The 17,682-nt window shown below is 45.6% G+C and overlaps 1 protein-coding gene across 2 annotated transcripts in view; it reads left to right on the top strand.

The window, feature by feature from the left end:
- Positions 1 to 1,202: 1,202 nt before the first annotated feature.
- LOC136587505 (bMERB domain-containing protein 1-like) overlaps positions 1,203 to 17,682 on the top strand; it is a 32,250-nt gene continuing 15,770 nt past the window's right edge. For both annotated transcript variants that reach the window (XM_066586112.1, XM_066586111.1), the window contains exons 1-2: positions 1,203 to 1,366; positions 13,031 to 13,151. In XM_066586112.1, the coding sequence (XP_066442209.1) occupies positions 1,288 to 1,366; positions 13,031 to 13,151 (200 nt within the window). In that variant the 5' untranslated portion in view covers positions 1,203 to 1,287. The remainder of the gene's footprint in view (positions 1,367 to 13,030; positions 13,152 to 17,682) is intronic.

Here is a 17,682-nt window from a genome sequence, read left to right as displayed (position 1 = left end):
TGATGCCCCCATGATCCTATTTGCCTTGGCAGCAGCTGCCTGACACTGGTTGCTCCAGTTAAGTTTACAGTAAACTAAAACCCCCAAGTCCTTCTCCATGTCGGTGTCTCCCAGTGGTTCCCCATTTAGTGTGTAATGGTGACATGGATTTCCTGCCCATGTGTAATTGTTCAATGGCTAGGATAATACATTGCTTTCCTTACATAGTGCATTCTACTAAGCCCATGACAGAAGCCTATTAGACTCTGCCAGAGGTGGGATCCAGTACACTGAGTTACATAGCAGAGGCGATCGCACTGTGGAGTGCTGATGGGTGACAGAAGGAGTTCTCTCCCCCTGTTCTCCGCTTACCTGCTGCAGTTACATTAATTGCGGCATTAAACTGGCAGGATCTGAGGTTTCTCCACTACTGACGGTTAGAGCAGGAGCCTGGCTGTCAGTACTCCGCCAAGCATCCACCTTAAAAGATGTATGTGCCGGTATAAAGTCCATTAGTCCGGGCTCACACAAACGGGACGGATTCCGCATGCGGGAGGCCTGCAGCGGATTGCAACTGTCAGCCCGGCCAGTCACTCTGTGCATCGGATTTTCCTGTAATACGGATGAGTGCTGCAGCTCGCTGTCCGTCTTGCGCAGTCCATTTTTTTTTTCAATATTTGTATTTCATGGGGACCTCAAATGACTCCGGGCCCCTGCTGGGAGACTTTATGAATAAGCAGTATGTTAATTGCATAAGGGCTGCAGATCGGACTGCCTTCATCGACATCAATGGAGGCCATCGGTGCGGAGTCCGTGGCAAATTAGAGTATGCTGCGATTTAACTTCTGCAATCCGTATCTGCCAATGTGAAGGAAAAATCAGAATCCCTTGCTTTCCAATGCCCACGTTTTGTTCTGCACGCTGATCGTAGATTTCCGCAATCGTGTGAGACCTCGCCTTAGTGAGGTCAGCAAGAAAGGCCTCTTGCTGTCACTAAGGGGTTAACGCTATGGGTGACAACTGCTTAAACAATTTCACAGTGATCCTGCAGACAGAGTGTAGCTAGCAAGAACAACCACTAGGGGGAGCCCGGCTGACATCTACCTGCAGTCTGCTCCTCAATCCCTGAATCTCCAGCTGATAACTCTCCAATGGTTTGGCAGCAACCAAGCAATCCCCCTCCTCCTGCCTCATCCAGCGGGTCCCTCTGCCATGGAGTGATTTACCGTTCTCCTGCAGTGATGGTCTGGTCAGGGGGGCGCTACCTGCACACATAGACCCCCACAGGGGACCACCTGCTTGACGACGATGGAGAACGCACGCAGAACATCGCAGCAGTACGGATCATTGGATTCCACTAAGTGGAAAGCCAGCGAGCAAGCCACAGGTAAGTACCTGCATGAGACTTACTCCATTCATGCCCCATGGGAATGAAAACTGAATGCATGGCCATTTAACTCCAGGAATGAAGAGCACAAGTAACATCTGGTTGAATGCGTTACACCAGTTATGCCCGAATCACTAGTTATACAACCAACCTACTAGTTAGTGCTAGACTAACACATACTGGATGGAGTTGTCCTCATGTGCCATGGCCATCCTCCAAGATGGTTCACTGCGCTATATCAGCTCTGCACAACTCCATTCATTCATAAAACCTCCCAGCAGCCCCCCCCCCCCCCGGTCACATGACGTCCCCATGAATGAGGGAGAAGGGAATGTAGCTTCAGGACTCGTTCACACGGTGAGTCCTGTCCGATAGCGATATGGACGGAATTCACGCGGATTAATGACACAGTGATTTAATGTGTTTATTCGCTGGAGCGCTTTTTTTTTTTTCTTTTTTCTTTTTCCCTTTTTTTTATTTCATTTTTTTGCAGATTTTTCCTTATGAAGAATCCCACCTTAATTTCCTATGGGATGTTTTAAAAACATTTACTCGGATCGGGCTCGCACGCCAAAAGATTCGCATGCGAGTACGATGCAATTTTTGCAATTGAAAATTATTGGAAGGACTTGCGATTTTTTATTTTTTTTGTTTTTTTTTCACGAATGTGAAAATCGTAAGGATTTAGATGCAAGCGAAGCAGAAACGATCGTTTTCACATCCAGAATCGCAATTCTGGATGTGAGAACAAGTGCACTAACTGTCGGAGGCTCATGGACCTATGTCACGCTCGTGCATTCACACGGCCACATGCGTATTTCAGTCTGTCAATATGCGCCGTAAATCATGGGCCGAGATAAGCTGATCTTCTGCGCGTTTCTTTACACACATAAATACACAACGCATTAACGCACGTAAAAAAAATGCACAAAACCCCATCGATTTTTGCGTGTAAATACCCAGTGAATATGCGGGTTCCCTATTTGGTTTTAGGCTATTATGGCGTGTGATCCGCACCTAGATGGACAGGATGACCGAAAGTCGCATTAAAAATCCGCAGCCGTGAATGAAGCCATTGGAATCAACACAAACGTAAGACAATAGAACTAAATACAGCTCAGCAGGCAGTATCACACATTATAGGCTTAGATACACTGGCTCAGCAGGCAGTATAGCACATTATAGGCTTGGATGCACTGGCTCAGCAGGCAGTATCACACATTATAGGCTTAGATACACTGGCTCAGCAGGCAGTATCACACATTATAGGCTTAGATACACTGGCTCAGCAGATATCACACATTATAGGCTTAGATACACTGGCTCAGCAGATTAGTATCACACATTATAGGCTTAGATACACTGGCTCAGCAGATAGTATCATACATTATAGGCTTAGATACACTGGCTCAGCAGATAGTATCATACATTATAGGCTTAGATACACTGGCTCAGCAGATAGTATCATACATTATAGGCTTAGATACACTGGCTCAGCAGATTAGTATCACACATTATAGGCTTAGATACACTGGCTCAGCAGATAGTATCATACATTATAGGCTTAGATACACTGGCTCAGCAGATAGTATCATACATTATAGGCTTAGATACACTGGCTCAGCAGATAGTATCACACATTATAGGCTTAGATACACTGGCTCAGCAGATAGTATCATACATTATAGGCTTAGATACACTGGCTCAGCAAATAGTATCACACATTATAGGCTTAGATACACTGGCTCAGCAGATAGTATCACACATTATAGGCTTAGATACACTGGCTCAGCAGATAGTATCACACATTATAGGCTTAGTTACACTGGCTCAGCAGATAGTATCACACATTATAGGCTTAGATACACTGGCTCAGCAGATAGTATCACACATTATAGGCTTAGATACACTGGCTCAGCAGATAGTATCACACATTATAGGCTTAGATACACTGGCTCAGCAGATGGTATCACACATTATAGGCTTAGATACACTGGCTCAGCAGATGGTATCACACATTATAGGCTTAAATACACTGGCTCAGCAGATGGTATCACACATTATAGGCTTAGATACACTGGCTCAGTAGATGGTATCATACATTATAGGCTTAGATACACTGGCTCAGCAGATGGTATCATACATTATAGGCTTAGATACACTGGCTCAGCAGATAGTATCACACATTATAGGCTTAGATACACTGGCTCAGTAGATGGTATCATACATTATAGGCTTAGATACACTGGCTCAGCAGATAGTATCACACATTATAGGATTAGATACACTGGCTCAGCAGATAGTGTCTCATGTTATAGGATTAGATACACTGGCCCAGCAGGCAGTATCACACATTATAGGATTAGATACACTGGCTCAGCAGATAGTATCACATGTTTTAGGCTTAGATACACTGGCTCAGCAGATAGTATCACATGTTTTAGGCTTAGATACACTGGCTCAGCAGATAGTATCACACATTATAGGATTAGATACACTGGCTCAGCAGATAGTGTCTCATGTTACAGGATTAGATACACTGGCCCAGCAGGCAGTATCACACATTATAGGCTTAGATACACTGGCTCAGCAGATAGTATCACACATTATAGGCTTAGATACACTGGCTCAGCAGATAGTATCATACATTATAGGCTTAGATACACTGGCTCAGCAGATAGTATCACACATTATAGGATTAGATATACTGGCTCAGCAGATAGTGTCTCATGTTATAGGATCAGATACACTGGCTCAGCAGGCAGTATCACACATGATAGGCTTAGATACACTGGCTCAGCAGGCAGTATAGCACATTATAGGCTTGGATGCACTGGCTTAGCAGGCAGTATCATATATTATAGGCTTAGATACACTGGCTCAGCAGACAGTATCACACAATATAGGCTTAGGTACACTGGCTCAGCAGATAGTATCACACATTATAGGCTTAGATACACTGGCTCAGCAGATGGTATCATACATTATAGGCTTACATACACTGGCTCAGCAGATAGTATCATACATTATAGGATTAGATACACTGGCTCAGCAGATAGTATCACATGTTTTAGGCTTAGATACACTGGCTCAGCAGATAGTATCACATGTTTTAGGCTTAGATACACTGGCTCAGCAGATAGTATCACACATTATAGGATTAGAAACACTGGCTCAGCAGATAGTGTCTCATGTTATAGGATTAGATACACTGGCCTAGCAGGCAGTATCACACATTATAGGCTTAGATACACTGGCTCAGAAGATAGTATCACACATTATAGGCTTAGATACACTGGCTCAGCAGATAGCATCATACATTATAGGCTTAGATACACTGGCTCAGCAGATAGTATCACACATTATAGGATTAGATATACTGGCTCAGCAGATAGTGTCTCATGTTATAGGATCAGATACACTGGCTCAGCAGGCAGTATCACACATGATAGGCTTAGATACACTGGCTCAGCAGGCAGTATAGCACATTATAGGCTTGGATGCACTGGCTTAGCAGGCAGTATCACATATTATAGGCTTAGATACACTGGCTCAGCAGACAGTATCACACAATATAGGCTTAGGTACACTGGCTCAGCAGATAGTATCACACATTATAGGCTTAGATACACTGGCTCAGCAGACAGTATCACACATTATAGGCTTAGGTACAGCAGCTCAGCAGATAGTGTCTCATTTTATAGGATTAGATACACTGGAGCAGCAGATAGTATCACACATTATAGCCTTAGATACACTGGTTCAGCAGATAGTATCACACATTATAGCCTTAGATACACTGGCTCAGCAGATAGTATCACACATTATTGGTTTAGATACACTGGCTCAGCAGATAGTGTCTCATTTTATAGGATTAGATACACTGGCTCAGCATATAGTATCTCTTGTTATAGGATTAGATACACTGGCTCAGCAGATAGTATCATACATTATAGGCTTAGATACACTGGCTCAGCAGATAGTATCACACATTTTAGGCTTAGATACACTGGCTCAGCAGACAGTATCACACAATATAGGCTTAGGTACAGTAGCTCAGCAGATAGTATCACACATTATAGGCTTAGATACACTGGCTCAGCAGATAGTATCACACATTATAGGCTTAGATACTCATTTGCAGCAGAGAGCATCATAGGTTAGGCCAGGTTCACATCTGCGCTTGAATATCGATTCGGAGGTTCCGTCGCAGATTCGGCACAAAATACCGGAAGAAATAGCACTGCATGCAACTGAGCGGGAAGCGAACGGGCCCCATTTGTAGTCAATGTGGTCTCTTCGGCCCTCTACGGTTTCCATCATAAGACGGACCCGTTCGGCCAGGGGATTCCCCAAACAGAGCCCCCGCCGCAGATGTGAAAGCAGCCAGAATAATGTACAGCAGCTCAGCAGAACATGGAAGCTGTTTGGGTCCGCGCCGCTCGGGCAGAACGCTTCACTTTGGCAACATATCTTTAAACAGCTGTCAAAGTAAAGATGTCAGCAGTGAACCCGGCGCATCATCGCATGCGTGTACTGAACGCCCCACGGAGCACGAGAGCTGCTGCTCGGCTCACAGTCCATCAAGTGCTGAAGAAAGTGTCAGTGCGTACTGACACCCCGCTCTCGTCAAGCATCCATTGTGACAGCTGCTCACGCAGAGCCCACCAAGTGCATCAACCCCGCCGCCGATATCACAGCTCTGTAATATTCACCCATATCCTGGGTTAGGCCGGATTCACACACGTATTGCGCAATTCTGCTGGAAAAAGAACATTTGGAACTAATTGGACGAATTAGCCATTTCTGTCAGTATGTGTTCGCGTCCCGTAAATAGGTCACCAAAGTGTTAAATAACGCTATGTGAACGCTCCCCTAGTCCACTCTCACACAAAGCTTTTTACTGCGTTTACCGTGGCGTTTCAAACGCCGCGCTGAATACGGAAAATGCTCCCCATTCATTTCAATGGGCGAGGCATCGCGTTTAAAATCGCTAAAACGCACTAAAATAAAACAGACAGCACTCAAAAAGCGCGCCGTTAGAAATGGTTTGCTTAAGCGCTCGTCCTAGAAGCCCCATCGAAATGAATTGCAGCTTTATACAGCTATAATCAGCGCGTTGCAAACATGCGTTATAGAAATCCGCCTGTGTGAGACTGGCCTTAGGTCCTGAACGCTGCGCTAATCGCAGTACAACGCTCCCATTGATTTGGAGCCTCGCAGACATGCACTTACAATGATGGGGTGCATTAAAAAGCGCTGTCAAACGTTGTACAATACGCTCAAAAACGCAACTTGAAATCGCGATCCACTTGAGAAGATTTATTTTTTCATGTCATCCAGGCTGTTCCTATTCACTTCAGTAGGAGTTTAGCCTGCAATACCAAGCCTGGCCACCGCAGTGAGAACGGAGCTGTCTGCTGCCAGCAGTAGTCAGCTTAGTACACAAGAACACCAGCCAGGAAAATAGCTGAGCGGCAGGCATTCCGGAAGACAGACCCCCGCTAATCTGCTATTTTTGATCTAGCCTGTGGATAATCAATAGTTTACAAATGGACAACCTCTTTAAATAAAAGCCACATTTTACATACATAGGGGAAAATTTATTAAGACCAGCATTTAAAACAGCAGTCTTAATATTTTTCCCTGGTGAGTGATGTGCACTAATATATGAAGCACGCCTTTTTGGCACCTCCCTGCACTTTCACAAAAATATATGCCAAGTCGGACCGGCAATACATTTCTGGTATTAGTTATGCCAGTTTATGACATGTATCCATACTAATATTATAAATGTGAAAGTAATGTGTGGTGAGGCAGAGGGGAAGGGGGTGCACATCATAAGCTATGCCTACACAAATGGGCAGACACGTGAGGGCAGACGTCGTTGCCACACATATGTGATTATCAAGCTAGCAGTGATACCCCGCGTTCCCCGGGATTAAAACTTGAACGCAAGACACATTAACATGGATTGAGATTTTAAAGAAAATCTGCGTTGCCCATAGCAACCAATCACAGCACAGCTTTTATTTTACCTCAGCAATTTGACAAATGAAAGTTGGGCTGTACGACACCGACAGAAACTGTGCAACGGCACACGATTACACATGACACACCTAGGGAGAGATATTGTAAGAACCATTATTCTGACTGGAATAGCAAAAGGAGACAGGGTTTTACTTCCACACATTCTGATAATACCGACGGATTTGCCTTTTTAATTCATAAGGCTCTAATTCCCTCTAAAAATTAGCATTTCCGATGACTATCAATAAGGCTGTAGGGCAAACACTTGAGGTAGCGGGTGTACATTTATATAAAACATGCTTTTCTCATGGGCAACTGTATGTAGCGGCTAACGTGTATACAGCCCACAAAACCTTTATATCCCAGCAGAAGATGACAAGACCAAAAACATACAGACCTACACTGACAGCAGATCGCAGTTACATTCCTTTCACTTGTTCAACTTTTTATGTTTCAATATACAGCAAAACACAGATCAGACAAAAAAATGCAAGTTGCAGGTAACAAGCTACTTATAGATAAATGTGTTGATCTGGGGCGGCTGTGCCCACCCCCTCCCAACATGCCACACTCCCTTTTTGGGAAAGTGGCGGATGGCGACGTAAACTGCAAAAGTGGCAAACTTTCTTTAGCCAGGATCTAGCATAAAATGTTTTATAAATGCCCCCCATACTGTTTAGGGGAGAATTATTAAATATTAGGCCTCCTGCACACGGGCGACAAAGTCGTGTTGCTACAATCCTATGAATTGCATGTATGTGAAGCCCATGGTTTCCTATGGGTGCCTTCACACATGTGATGTTTTGTAGCATGTAACAACCCAACACAAAAACCTCACGGATCCGGCGATATGCCCGCCACACGCGAGGTTTTGTAGCCCATGTTTCTCTATGGAGCCTTCCTCTCTGTTGCATTGCACGAAAACGCGATTTTTGTGTGGTGCGATGCAACTTTGACAGGAAATCCCACTGTCAAAGCTATAATCTAAGCCCTAGCTGCAGAAATTTTTTTTAAAAAGACATACATCACCTTACAAGCGCTCTCTGCTGCCGCAGGAGCCTCTTCTCCCCAGGTCCCGGCACTGCTTCTCTTCTTCATCCTCTGGCCGGGGATAGAAAAATCTCCGCCTCCTGGAAGCGCTGACTGTGATTGGCTGACGCTTAGCCAATCACAGTCAACACTCGATAAACCAATCATAGCCATTCATCGAGCACTGGATGTGATTGGCTTAGCGTCAGCCGATCACAGCTAGCGCTTCCAGCAGCTGGGAATTTTTCAATCTCCGGCCAGAAGATGAAGAGGATGATCAGTGCTGGGGCCCGGAGAGCAGCTGCTGCGGCACCCCAGACAGCGCAGGAGAGGTGATGTATACTTTTTTTTTTCTTTAGTTGCAGCTTATTTTCGGGGTAGGGTATTTTTAGGGCAGCTTATATTTCAAGCCCACACCTCTCCCCCTTCTTCCCCGAAAATCCTCACATGTGATGCTAAGAAGTCACGTGACTTTGTAGCGCTACAAAATTGCGGTTTTGCCGCGAGAAGACGCAGCATTATCGCATGTACCAGTGATGCGATATCGCTGCAATTTTCTCGCGGCAATGCCGTGTCGTCCGTGTGAAGGAGGCCTTAAGCCTTTGGCACAGGGTTTGTATGAAGTGGGCTCAGAAGCCAAGCCTGGCTGATACACAGCAAGTGCCTGATAGCTAAAGCCTGGTCACAGCAGCCGTCAGAGATACCTCCACACCAGACCACTAACCCTCTGGATGCTATAGTCAGAACTGACCAAAACATATGAATGGCCTGTCAGAGGGAGGGGCCCTCTCACAATGCCATTTGGTTGCCATAGCAGTTTGGGACCTTGTAAAGGCCCCCAACCCCACCATGCATTTTTTTCCCTTTAAGCCCTGCCTGTGACAGGGCTTAGTAGGATGTCTGCTAAAGTACAATGAAGTATTGCGATATATTGTATAAGTGATCAAATGATCACAAGTTCAAGTCCTCTATGGAAACCAAAAAAAGATGTAAGTTAAATAAATATATTTATTTTAATTATTAAAAGCAAAAAATATTACGTTTTTAACACTTTCCAATCCATTTTTTTTCTCTATTCTTCCCAGCCCCAATGTATTTAGAACTGGGGAGAATGGCATTCTCCATTCACCATCCTGATCTCTCAGAGGTCAGGAGGCTCCCGGCGATCACATGATCGCTGGGTGGAATGCGGAAGTGTTATTTCTGCATTCTCTCTGCATTACACAGCGCTAATTGAGCGCTATGTAATGTGTAAAGGAGAAGGCAGAAAGGGTTAAAAATAGGGATGAGCGAGTATACTCGCTAAAGCACTACTCGCTCGAGTAATGTGCTTTAGACGAGTATCTCCCCGCTCGTTCCGAAAGATTCAGGGGCCGCCGCAGGGCGGGGAGCTGCGGGGGAGAGCGGGGAGGAACGGAGGGGAGATCTCTCTCTCCCTCTCTCCCGCCTGCTCTCCCCTGCTCCCCACCGCAACTCACCTGTCAGCTGCGGTGGCCCCCGAATCTTTAGGGACGAGCAGGGAGATACTCGGCTAAAGCACATTACTCGAACGAGTAGTGCTTTAGCGAGTATACTCGCTCATCCCTAGTTAAAAACCCTTTCTGCCTTCTCCTCGGGGGTTCTCGATGAGGACCAGTGCAGGAGGGCATCTGCGCCCGATGTGTCTGACGAGCGGGTGCAGATGCACTCCTGCACTGCAGTGGTGAACCTGTTCCGACATCAGAGCTATAGAGGAATTTCATGATGTTGGAACAGGTCAGGCATTGGAGTCGAAAGGGTTAAAAGCCTACTTCTCTCGGACCTGGCATACGTTTTTGTTTAAAAGTGAAAATAAATGCCAAAGGCACCCGGTATCAGGATGTATGGCGGGGTAGGGAGGTTCTGGCCAATCATTGGCCGGGGAGTGCGTCATAGGGTGGGTATTGGTGGTTGAATGCACCTGACCCTGCTATTTGGTGTGATAAAGGCCAGACGGCACAGTATCAGCCTTGATATCCCTTGAGGGTGCCAAGGCGCTGGTGAAGTCTGTTGGGATCTCAAACTTTATTTTAACTGCTGCAACTTTCTTTGTACTTCCCTTTAGACAGACGTCCATACTATTCAAACAAGTATTCTGATTGCATCTCAGGATGTGGCTGGAGTACAAGTCATGATATCACTCTCAAACTGCAAAAAATCACTTGGTGACTCAGTGTCCGAGCAAAATCTACTGTGCTGTGGAAATAAAGTGCTCACTGGGCTCAGAAGTCGTCTAATAGAAGGTTATATCTTTCAAAATGCACTGCTGCTACTGCTGACAAGACACTGCATCACGGGATCTTAGTTAAAGGGATTTTCCAGGCAGCGCTGTCTGTCAGTGCTGGGATACATCGGGTGGGAGCGGAAGCAGCTGCTCCGACCCCTGTATAGTGGCCGATGCTGGTAACTGCAGGCACAGCTCTCACGGAAATCAATACGAGCTGTTCTTGTAAATGCAGGCTGGGGTCCCATTTCAATGAGAGCTGTGCCTGCAATTACGAGCACCAGCCACCAGACATGGGTTGGAGCTGCGGCTTCTGCTGGTGTAAGAAGGTGGTGCATAGCCCTGAAGTTTTCTTGTAATATTAAATGTGTTTTGTATTGTCTTTTTACAAAGAGTATGGTGTAAGCAAAATTTGGTTTAAGCACTGTACCCTCTGGGTGTGGCAACCTGTGTCTGACGCAACACGCCAAAAGTCCCCTTTGCCCTGGAAAAAAGGGTAGGGTATAAAGGCAGTGCCCCCTGCCACAATAGGAGTAAGCCAGTCTGAGTTGGTTACCCCAAGAGCTAGCGTCGGGGCCCAATCCTTAACTCCACAGAGTGTGCCAACCCAGCGCCCAGAGACAAGCCACGCCTACGGTCAAAGAGTTAACAATGGACGTCATCTCAATTACTACCCACGGCGGTGAGGGCCAGAAGGGAAACCTCTTCTGAAGAGCAGAGAGCAAAGCTGCTGAAAAAAACGTTGGTGAGCTGGGTGGATGAAGTAGACTTAGGTACCTCGAGGGGGAAGCTGCATCACCTGACCCAGGTAGGTCCTTAACCCCCGAGGACTGCAACACCTGTAGGCTGATCATAATCCTGGGGTGGAGGACTCTGCTGTTACTTTCCACTTCACCCCGGCACTGACTGCCACCGCTGCCTGGTAAACCCCTCTGAGCTGTGTACAGATTTTAGGTGCGAAAGTGCAAAATTATGGATGCAGCTGTGGATGTGACTAGAATATAAGAAAAATGTAACACAAAATCATGGAAAGAGAAGTAAAGCAGCAAAATGATAAAACATGTTATAAATCTGTGAACTTTAAGCGTGAACCCCAGGGGGGGTTATTGGAACACAACGGAAAAGATCAATAATGCTCTATTTTCCCATCACTCAAAACCGGTCTGAAATGAGCACTTCTGATTGGCTTCCAGCAGGTTTTATATAGAAAACCTCAATCTAAATGTAATGAATGGTTCCACCTCAATAACCTCAGAAATGGAAGAGACGAGAGCAGCTGCCACGAGCGGGGGCTCCACTGCTATACATACAGTATGACTGCTGTCAAGAACGACCATCGAGAGAGAATGCGTAGAATCTCTATCAGTGTGTACGAGGACGCGTTTCCCTATGTTATGCACACATGGATCAGCCACAAACAGCAGTCAAGGACTTGTATATCTGCATTGTGTAACACAAAACGCATTTTGTAATCACTCAAATGTTTTTGTGAATACAGGATACAGTTAAAGAGAACCCGTCATGTCAACGGGCCGGCTGCATAGCTTTGTGGCCACTGCCCCGCTGATTCAAATGATGGCTTTTTTTATACTCACCCCTGTACAGGCTTTTCTTAGATTCGCCTCCCAGCCCTATGAATGTGTCAAGTGGGCGGTCTTTACCTCAGTGAAGTCATATAGATTCACAATGAGTTGTTTCAGTAGGGGGAAGTTAGATTTGATTGGCAATGAGCAGTTTCTATTGGTCATAGTCAATCAAATCTGATATCACCCAATAAGAGTCAGGAATGGGAACCGCCCACTTGACACATTCACAGAACCTGGGATCCGAATCTAAGAAGAGCCCCATTTTGGGGGAACATATGATGAATATAAATAAAAAAAACACATCATTGGAGTCAGCAGAGCAGTTGCTACAAAGCTGCTGACGTGATGCCATATAAGGCCCTCTTAAAGGTCCTTTTACACAGGCACAAATGTTTGCCCAACCATCGGCCCAAAAGAATATTTCCCCAATCAACTAATAAACAGTTGAAATACAGATTTCCAGGGTCAGATATAGAAAGTAACTTTAGAATTCGTTAGTAAGGCTGGTTAGTAAAAACTAGATGTTTCGGTCATGTATGACCTTTTTAATAGTATATCTGTTGGTATTGGATTGTATTCTTACACACTAAGCATTGTGCTTCTGTGCCAGTCAGTACTGAAGTGCTGGCATTGCGTTCATTAATAAGGGTGCCGAGGATGAGTCCCTGTACTTCCTTGCCATCCCACTCTGCAACGAACGAAGGATCTGGAAACACAAGATCTGCAATGAAGTATCTAATTTTCTTTTGTTTTGTGTTTTTTCCCTTTTTCTGTCAGCTGATGAAGTTATATCCATGGCTGATTCCACAACCACTGTGGATGACATTGAAGATGAACTGTTTAAGATCGAAAGGATCCGGGAGATTCTGGTCAGGAGGGAGTCTGAGCTGCGATACATGTGAGTACAATCTAGTCGAATAATGGATAGAAACATAATTCCCTCCTCCAATGATTTCTGGAACAGAATGTCCTATATGCTCAGTAATGTCTGCTGTCACACCGGTGTTAGGGTCAGTTCAGGGTTTCCGTCTGTCTGCTCTATTTCTGGAGGAGAGAAGCTGAAATAAAATGCATTTGTTTTTCCCCCCGTTTATTTCAATGGGGTTTAAAAAAAATTTAAAAAAATAAACCAGAAAGACTTCAGTTTCCTTCCGTTCTGTTAAGGGTTCAGTTTTTTTGGACTGAAAAATACCGCTGCAGGCTGCACTATTTTCCAGTAAAAAAAAACGGAAACCTAATGGAAGGGAAGAACATTGATGCCTTTCTGTTTGCTTTCTATTTTTATGTAACCCTATTGAAATCAATGGGGGGAAAAATGGATCCGTTTTCTTCCAAAAACTGCAGAGACATGGAGACTCTGAACTGACCCTAACGCCGGTGTGGAAGCAGCTTAAGAGTCTGTCGTTTTCATCATAGTAGCAGAACAATGAAAATGATGCCCTTCCGTTAGATGACAGATATGAACATCCCATTGATGATAATGGAATCCGACCGGTCTCTGTCATGGTGTGTAACGTTCTACTCAAGAAAATACAACTGCATGCTGTGCTTTTCCAATAAACTTAGCAGAGTCTACGATGGAGGCTCCTGGTGGAACTTCTGGCGCGGATGTGAACACACCTTAACCACCATTGGTGGGTCAGAGCCTGACCACTAGGACATCACTGATGGAGACAACGAGGGCCCCGGTGCCATCCTTCGTGAAGTTATGGCTGCAAATCCACCGATCCTTTCCACTGACATGAATAGAATCTACAGAAACTGTTACTGGTTCTCTCAGCTGAGACACAGCAATCCCAATTCTACCGTAATTTATGGGGCACATGAATTAAAATGAGACCTAGGTGGTTTCACATCTGCCCTCAGGGCTCTGTTTTCGGCTCCATTCAGGGAGCAGGAAAGGGGAATCCCCACAGCCAAACGGCTCAGTCTCAGGACGGAACCGAACATCGGCAAAAGGACCCCATTGACTATAATGGCTTCCATTCACTTTCCGCTCCTCTGCATGGCTTTTCTTTCAGTATTTTCTGCTGGATCTATGGCAGAACCACCAACCTGGGGTTCCAACGTAGATGTGGAACCAACCTAACTTTCACAGATCTGGATTACTGTATGTGTTACAAATCAATATTGCACAGTATTGTTCTGTGCGACTAAACAGTAGGATTTGAGTTACAATAATCTAATTTGCTACAAAATTTCATTTCGCATCACAAAATGGTATTCTGTGTCACAAAACAACAACCCGTTAGTATCCCAGGACAGTGTAATACAATAAGGAGAAAAGAATGAGTGGGCCTGGGCGTAACTATAGGGGATGCAGGGAATGCAGTTGCACCCGGGCCCAGGAGCCTTGGGGGGGCCCATAAGGCCTCTCTTCTGTAGTAGAATGAATAAAGCATTATCGTTGGGGCCCTGTTACAGGTTTTGCATTGGAGCCCTGAATCTTCAAGTTACGCCTTTGGGTATGGGTACAGATAGAGGGGGAAGGGGGCCCAGCTGAACTTTTGCACCCGGACCCCTGAGCTTTAGTGATCACCCTGAGTTGGGTCAAGTATAAAAGAGCAGCTATACTGAAGTAACGGATGTGAGGTCTCAGTAAAACTCATTTACTACAGTGCCAAAATGACTGAGTGTAGATATGGCTTCATTGGAGTTCACACTGGAGCTGAGCTGGGATGTAGCAATATTTATGTTTTACCTTGTAGTTTTAGGCTATTGACACCTTTTCTTTTTTTTTTAATTCCATGTTTTTTTTTACATAAAAATAATTTTCCTGATTGGATGTTATTACATTTTTTCAACTGTTTATTTTCCAATACACTGCAAGCTGGAGGACTAGGAGTTTTGCAGAATCCATCAGAATGACTGACGGACTCTGAAACTGATGACAAGAAGGGGGAAGGGAACCTGTTACATTCAGATTCTATATCCCGATTACAGCACATTGGTGAACTATAGAGTGTGTCTGTCAGGGCTGCTACCAGGTTGTGATTACTAGCGCTGACCGCGCTGTGTCCGAGAGAATCACCTCCATTCATTTTCATTCTCTGCACTCATCGTCTTCTTTCCCCTACCCTACATTCACCCAACATTCACCCTCTCAAGCGCAGGACGGGGTCAGGTGGATAGCAGTTTAGATTATTTAGCTAATCACCCATGAATCCATTACTCAGTCTGTCCCTGCTGTAACAGTTATGTATCACATCTCTCGTCCCCATCGGCTATGAACTGGATGTAACTTCCCTCTTCCCTGTCATTAGTTTCAGAGTCCTTCACTCACTTCCTGCACAGATCTTAGTCCTCCGGCTTGCAGGGTAATGGAGTACTCTGCACACTTCCAAAAGAAATGGCTGTGAATATTTAACAACATTCTAATGGAAAAATGATTTTTATGTAAAAATATATAGAAATGCAGAGGAAATCCATGAAGGTATCCATAGCCTCTAAGGGGTGGCGTATTGGGCAGTGGACTTGTTTATTGATGTAGCAGAGTTAGGCTGTGGTCACACGGGACGGAATTCTCGTGGAATGGCTGCACCGAAAAACTGCGAGAATTCCGCTTGAAAAGCACAGCTTCAGAACCCGCGGTCTTTAGTCACGGGTTTTGGAGCAGTTTTGCCGTAGGCATTCCGCTGCGGCTTTCTCTCCTCATAGAGAGGCCGCTGTGGAAACGAGAAGAGAATTGACATGCTGTGGAATTGAATTCCGCGCCGCATGCCAGTTTTCGTGTGGCTTGGCGGCAGCATGTGGACGAGATTTTTGCTAAATTTTGTCCACTTTGTTGGTTAATCCCAGGATTAGGAGCCGCGAGCGGAATTGCCATGCGGACTTTCCGTGGCAATTCCATCCCATGTCAACCCAGCCTTATAACTGCCCTTCTTGTGCGCTAGATTAAGGCCCGATTCACATCTGCGTTGTGGCTTCCCTGCTGTGATGGATCCGTGGGGTCATCTCGTCTTAATAGGATTTTTTCTGTCAAAAATAGCAGAATCTGCCACGATGCCAATGCGAGCAGCGCCTTACGGACTGAGGACATAACCATATCACAATAACCGGAAGAAGCCGAGCTCTGCACAAGTTCTGTCCTCACATGGCCTCAGCCAGACGGTCACATCTCACTCTTAGGGTGCGGGCAGACGAGCGCATAAACGGCGCGTTTTTGCGACCAAACGTATATACGTGACCATCTGAGGCAATGGTTTCGAATGTATTCGTTCACATGGGCGATTTTACGGCGCGTAAAAACGGCAATTCGAAAAAAAAACGGAACATATGCGACCGAAATACGCGCCAACGCATATTCGATCGCCGAAAAGACCGTTTGCAAAGTAGGAACAAACGAAAATACGCTTTCTAGCTCTGGTCGTGATCGGTGAAAAACGATCGCTCGGGCGATTATACGTTGCGCTCGTGCGAACGTAAATACGCCTACGCTCGTCTGCCCGCACCCTCATTCAAAGAAGTGTTAGGTCTGATTCACACAAACGTATTTGCGCTTGAAAAAAAAACGCACGCAAAATGTACAAAAAAAAGTATTGATTTTCAATAGGTCTGATGACATGCCGTCGCACAAAAAAATACGCAGCATGCTCTATCGAAGAGGGCATCGTCAGGTCATGAAACCATTGGCCATTACAACGGCTGAGAGTATCGGTGCGTGGGTCGTACACAAGCAAATGCGCACGATTTGCGCGCACAAAAAATACACTGATGAGTGCGCAAATATGAACGCACATTCCGCTAAAACGTGCGTAAATAGACTTACGCTCAAGTGAATGCGGTCTTACTGTACAGATATTACATGACTGATGGTTTTCGGGTTCTGTCTTCCTGGCAGATATTAGTGATCAGCTGGTAAGACTGATTATGGCACAAAAGGGGTTAAATGGGCATCTTGGTGTTCGGTAGGAGAAGCGCAGGGACGCAGGTGTGAGTCACCAGGCGATGAGTCACTGCTCGCACCACTCCACCGGTCGCCTAGCAACGAGGCAGCGATGTGAAGGCCTGTCCAGCCCTGTTAGTGAGCCGCAGCGTGGACTGGTTAGGGGATGTAAACTGCGGAGGTCCCTCGGACGGCAGAACGCGTCCCTTCTGGGTGCGCAGCGAATTATAATCCCGAGGGAGGGAGAGCCGTGTTGGAACGTAGATTATGTGGCGTTAAGGGTGCTATCACACAGGCGAGCGTGGGATTGGTCCGAGAAACTTGGACGGATATCACGCTCGTAAAATTGCGATTCTGGATGCGAACACGATGCGTTTTTGTTTAAGAAATGCATCGCCGCCCATCTATATACTTGCGCTTTCCAATAGTGCGATGATAAAAATCGCATTGCACTCAGCTGCAATTCACGCGGCGTGTGAGTGCGATGCATTTTTTTTTTTTTATCTCGCAGCATCGCTCATGTGAATAAACGTGTTATTAATAC

The sequence above is a fragment of the Eleutherodactylus coqui genome, chromosome 13, assembly GCF_035609145.1.
Source record: "Eleutherodactylus coqui strain aEleCoq1 chromosome 13, aEleCoq1.hap1, whole genome shotgun sequence".
Taxonomy (NCBI): domain Eukaryota; kingdom Metazoa; phylum Chordata; class Amphibia; order Anura; family Eleutherodactylidae; genus Eleutherodactylus; species Eleutherodactylus coqui.
Note: the sequence above shows the minus strand (reverse complement) of the source record. Positions and strands in the feature narration are given on the sequence as shown.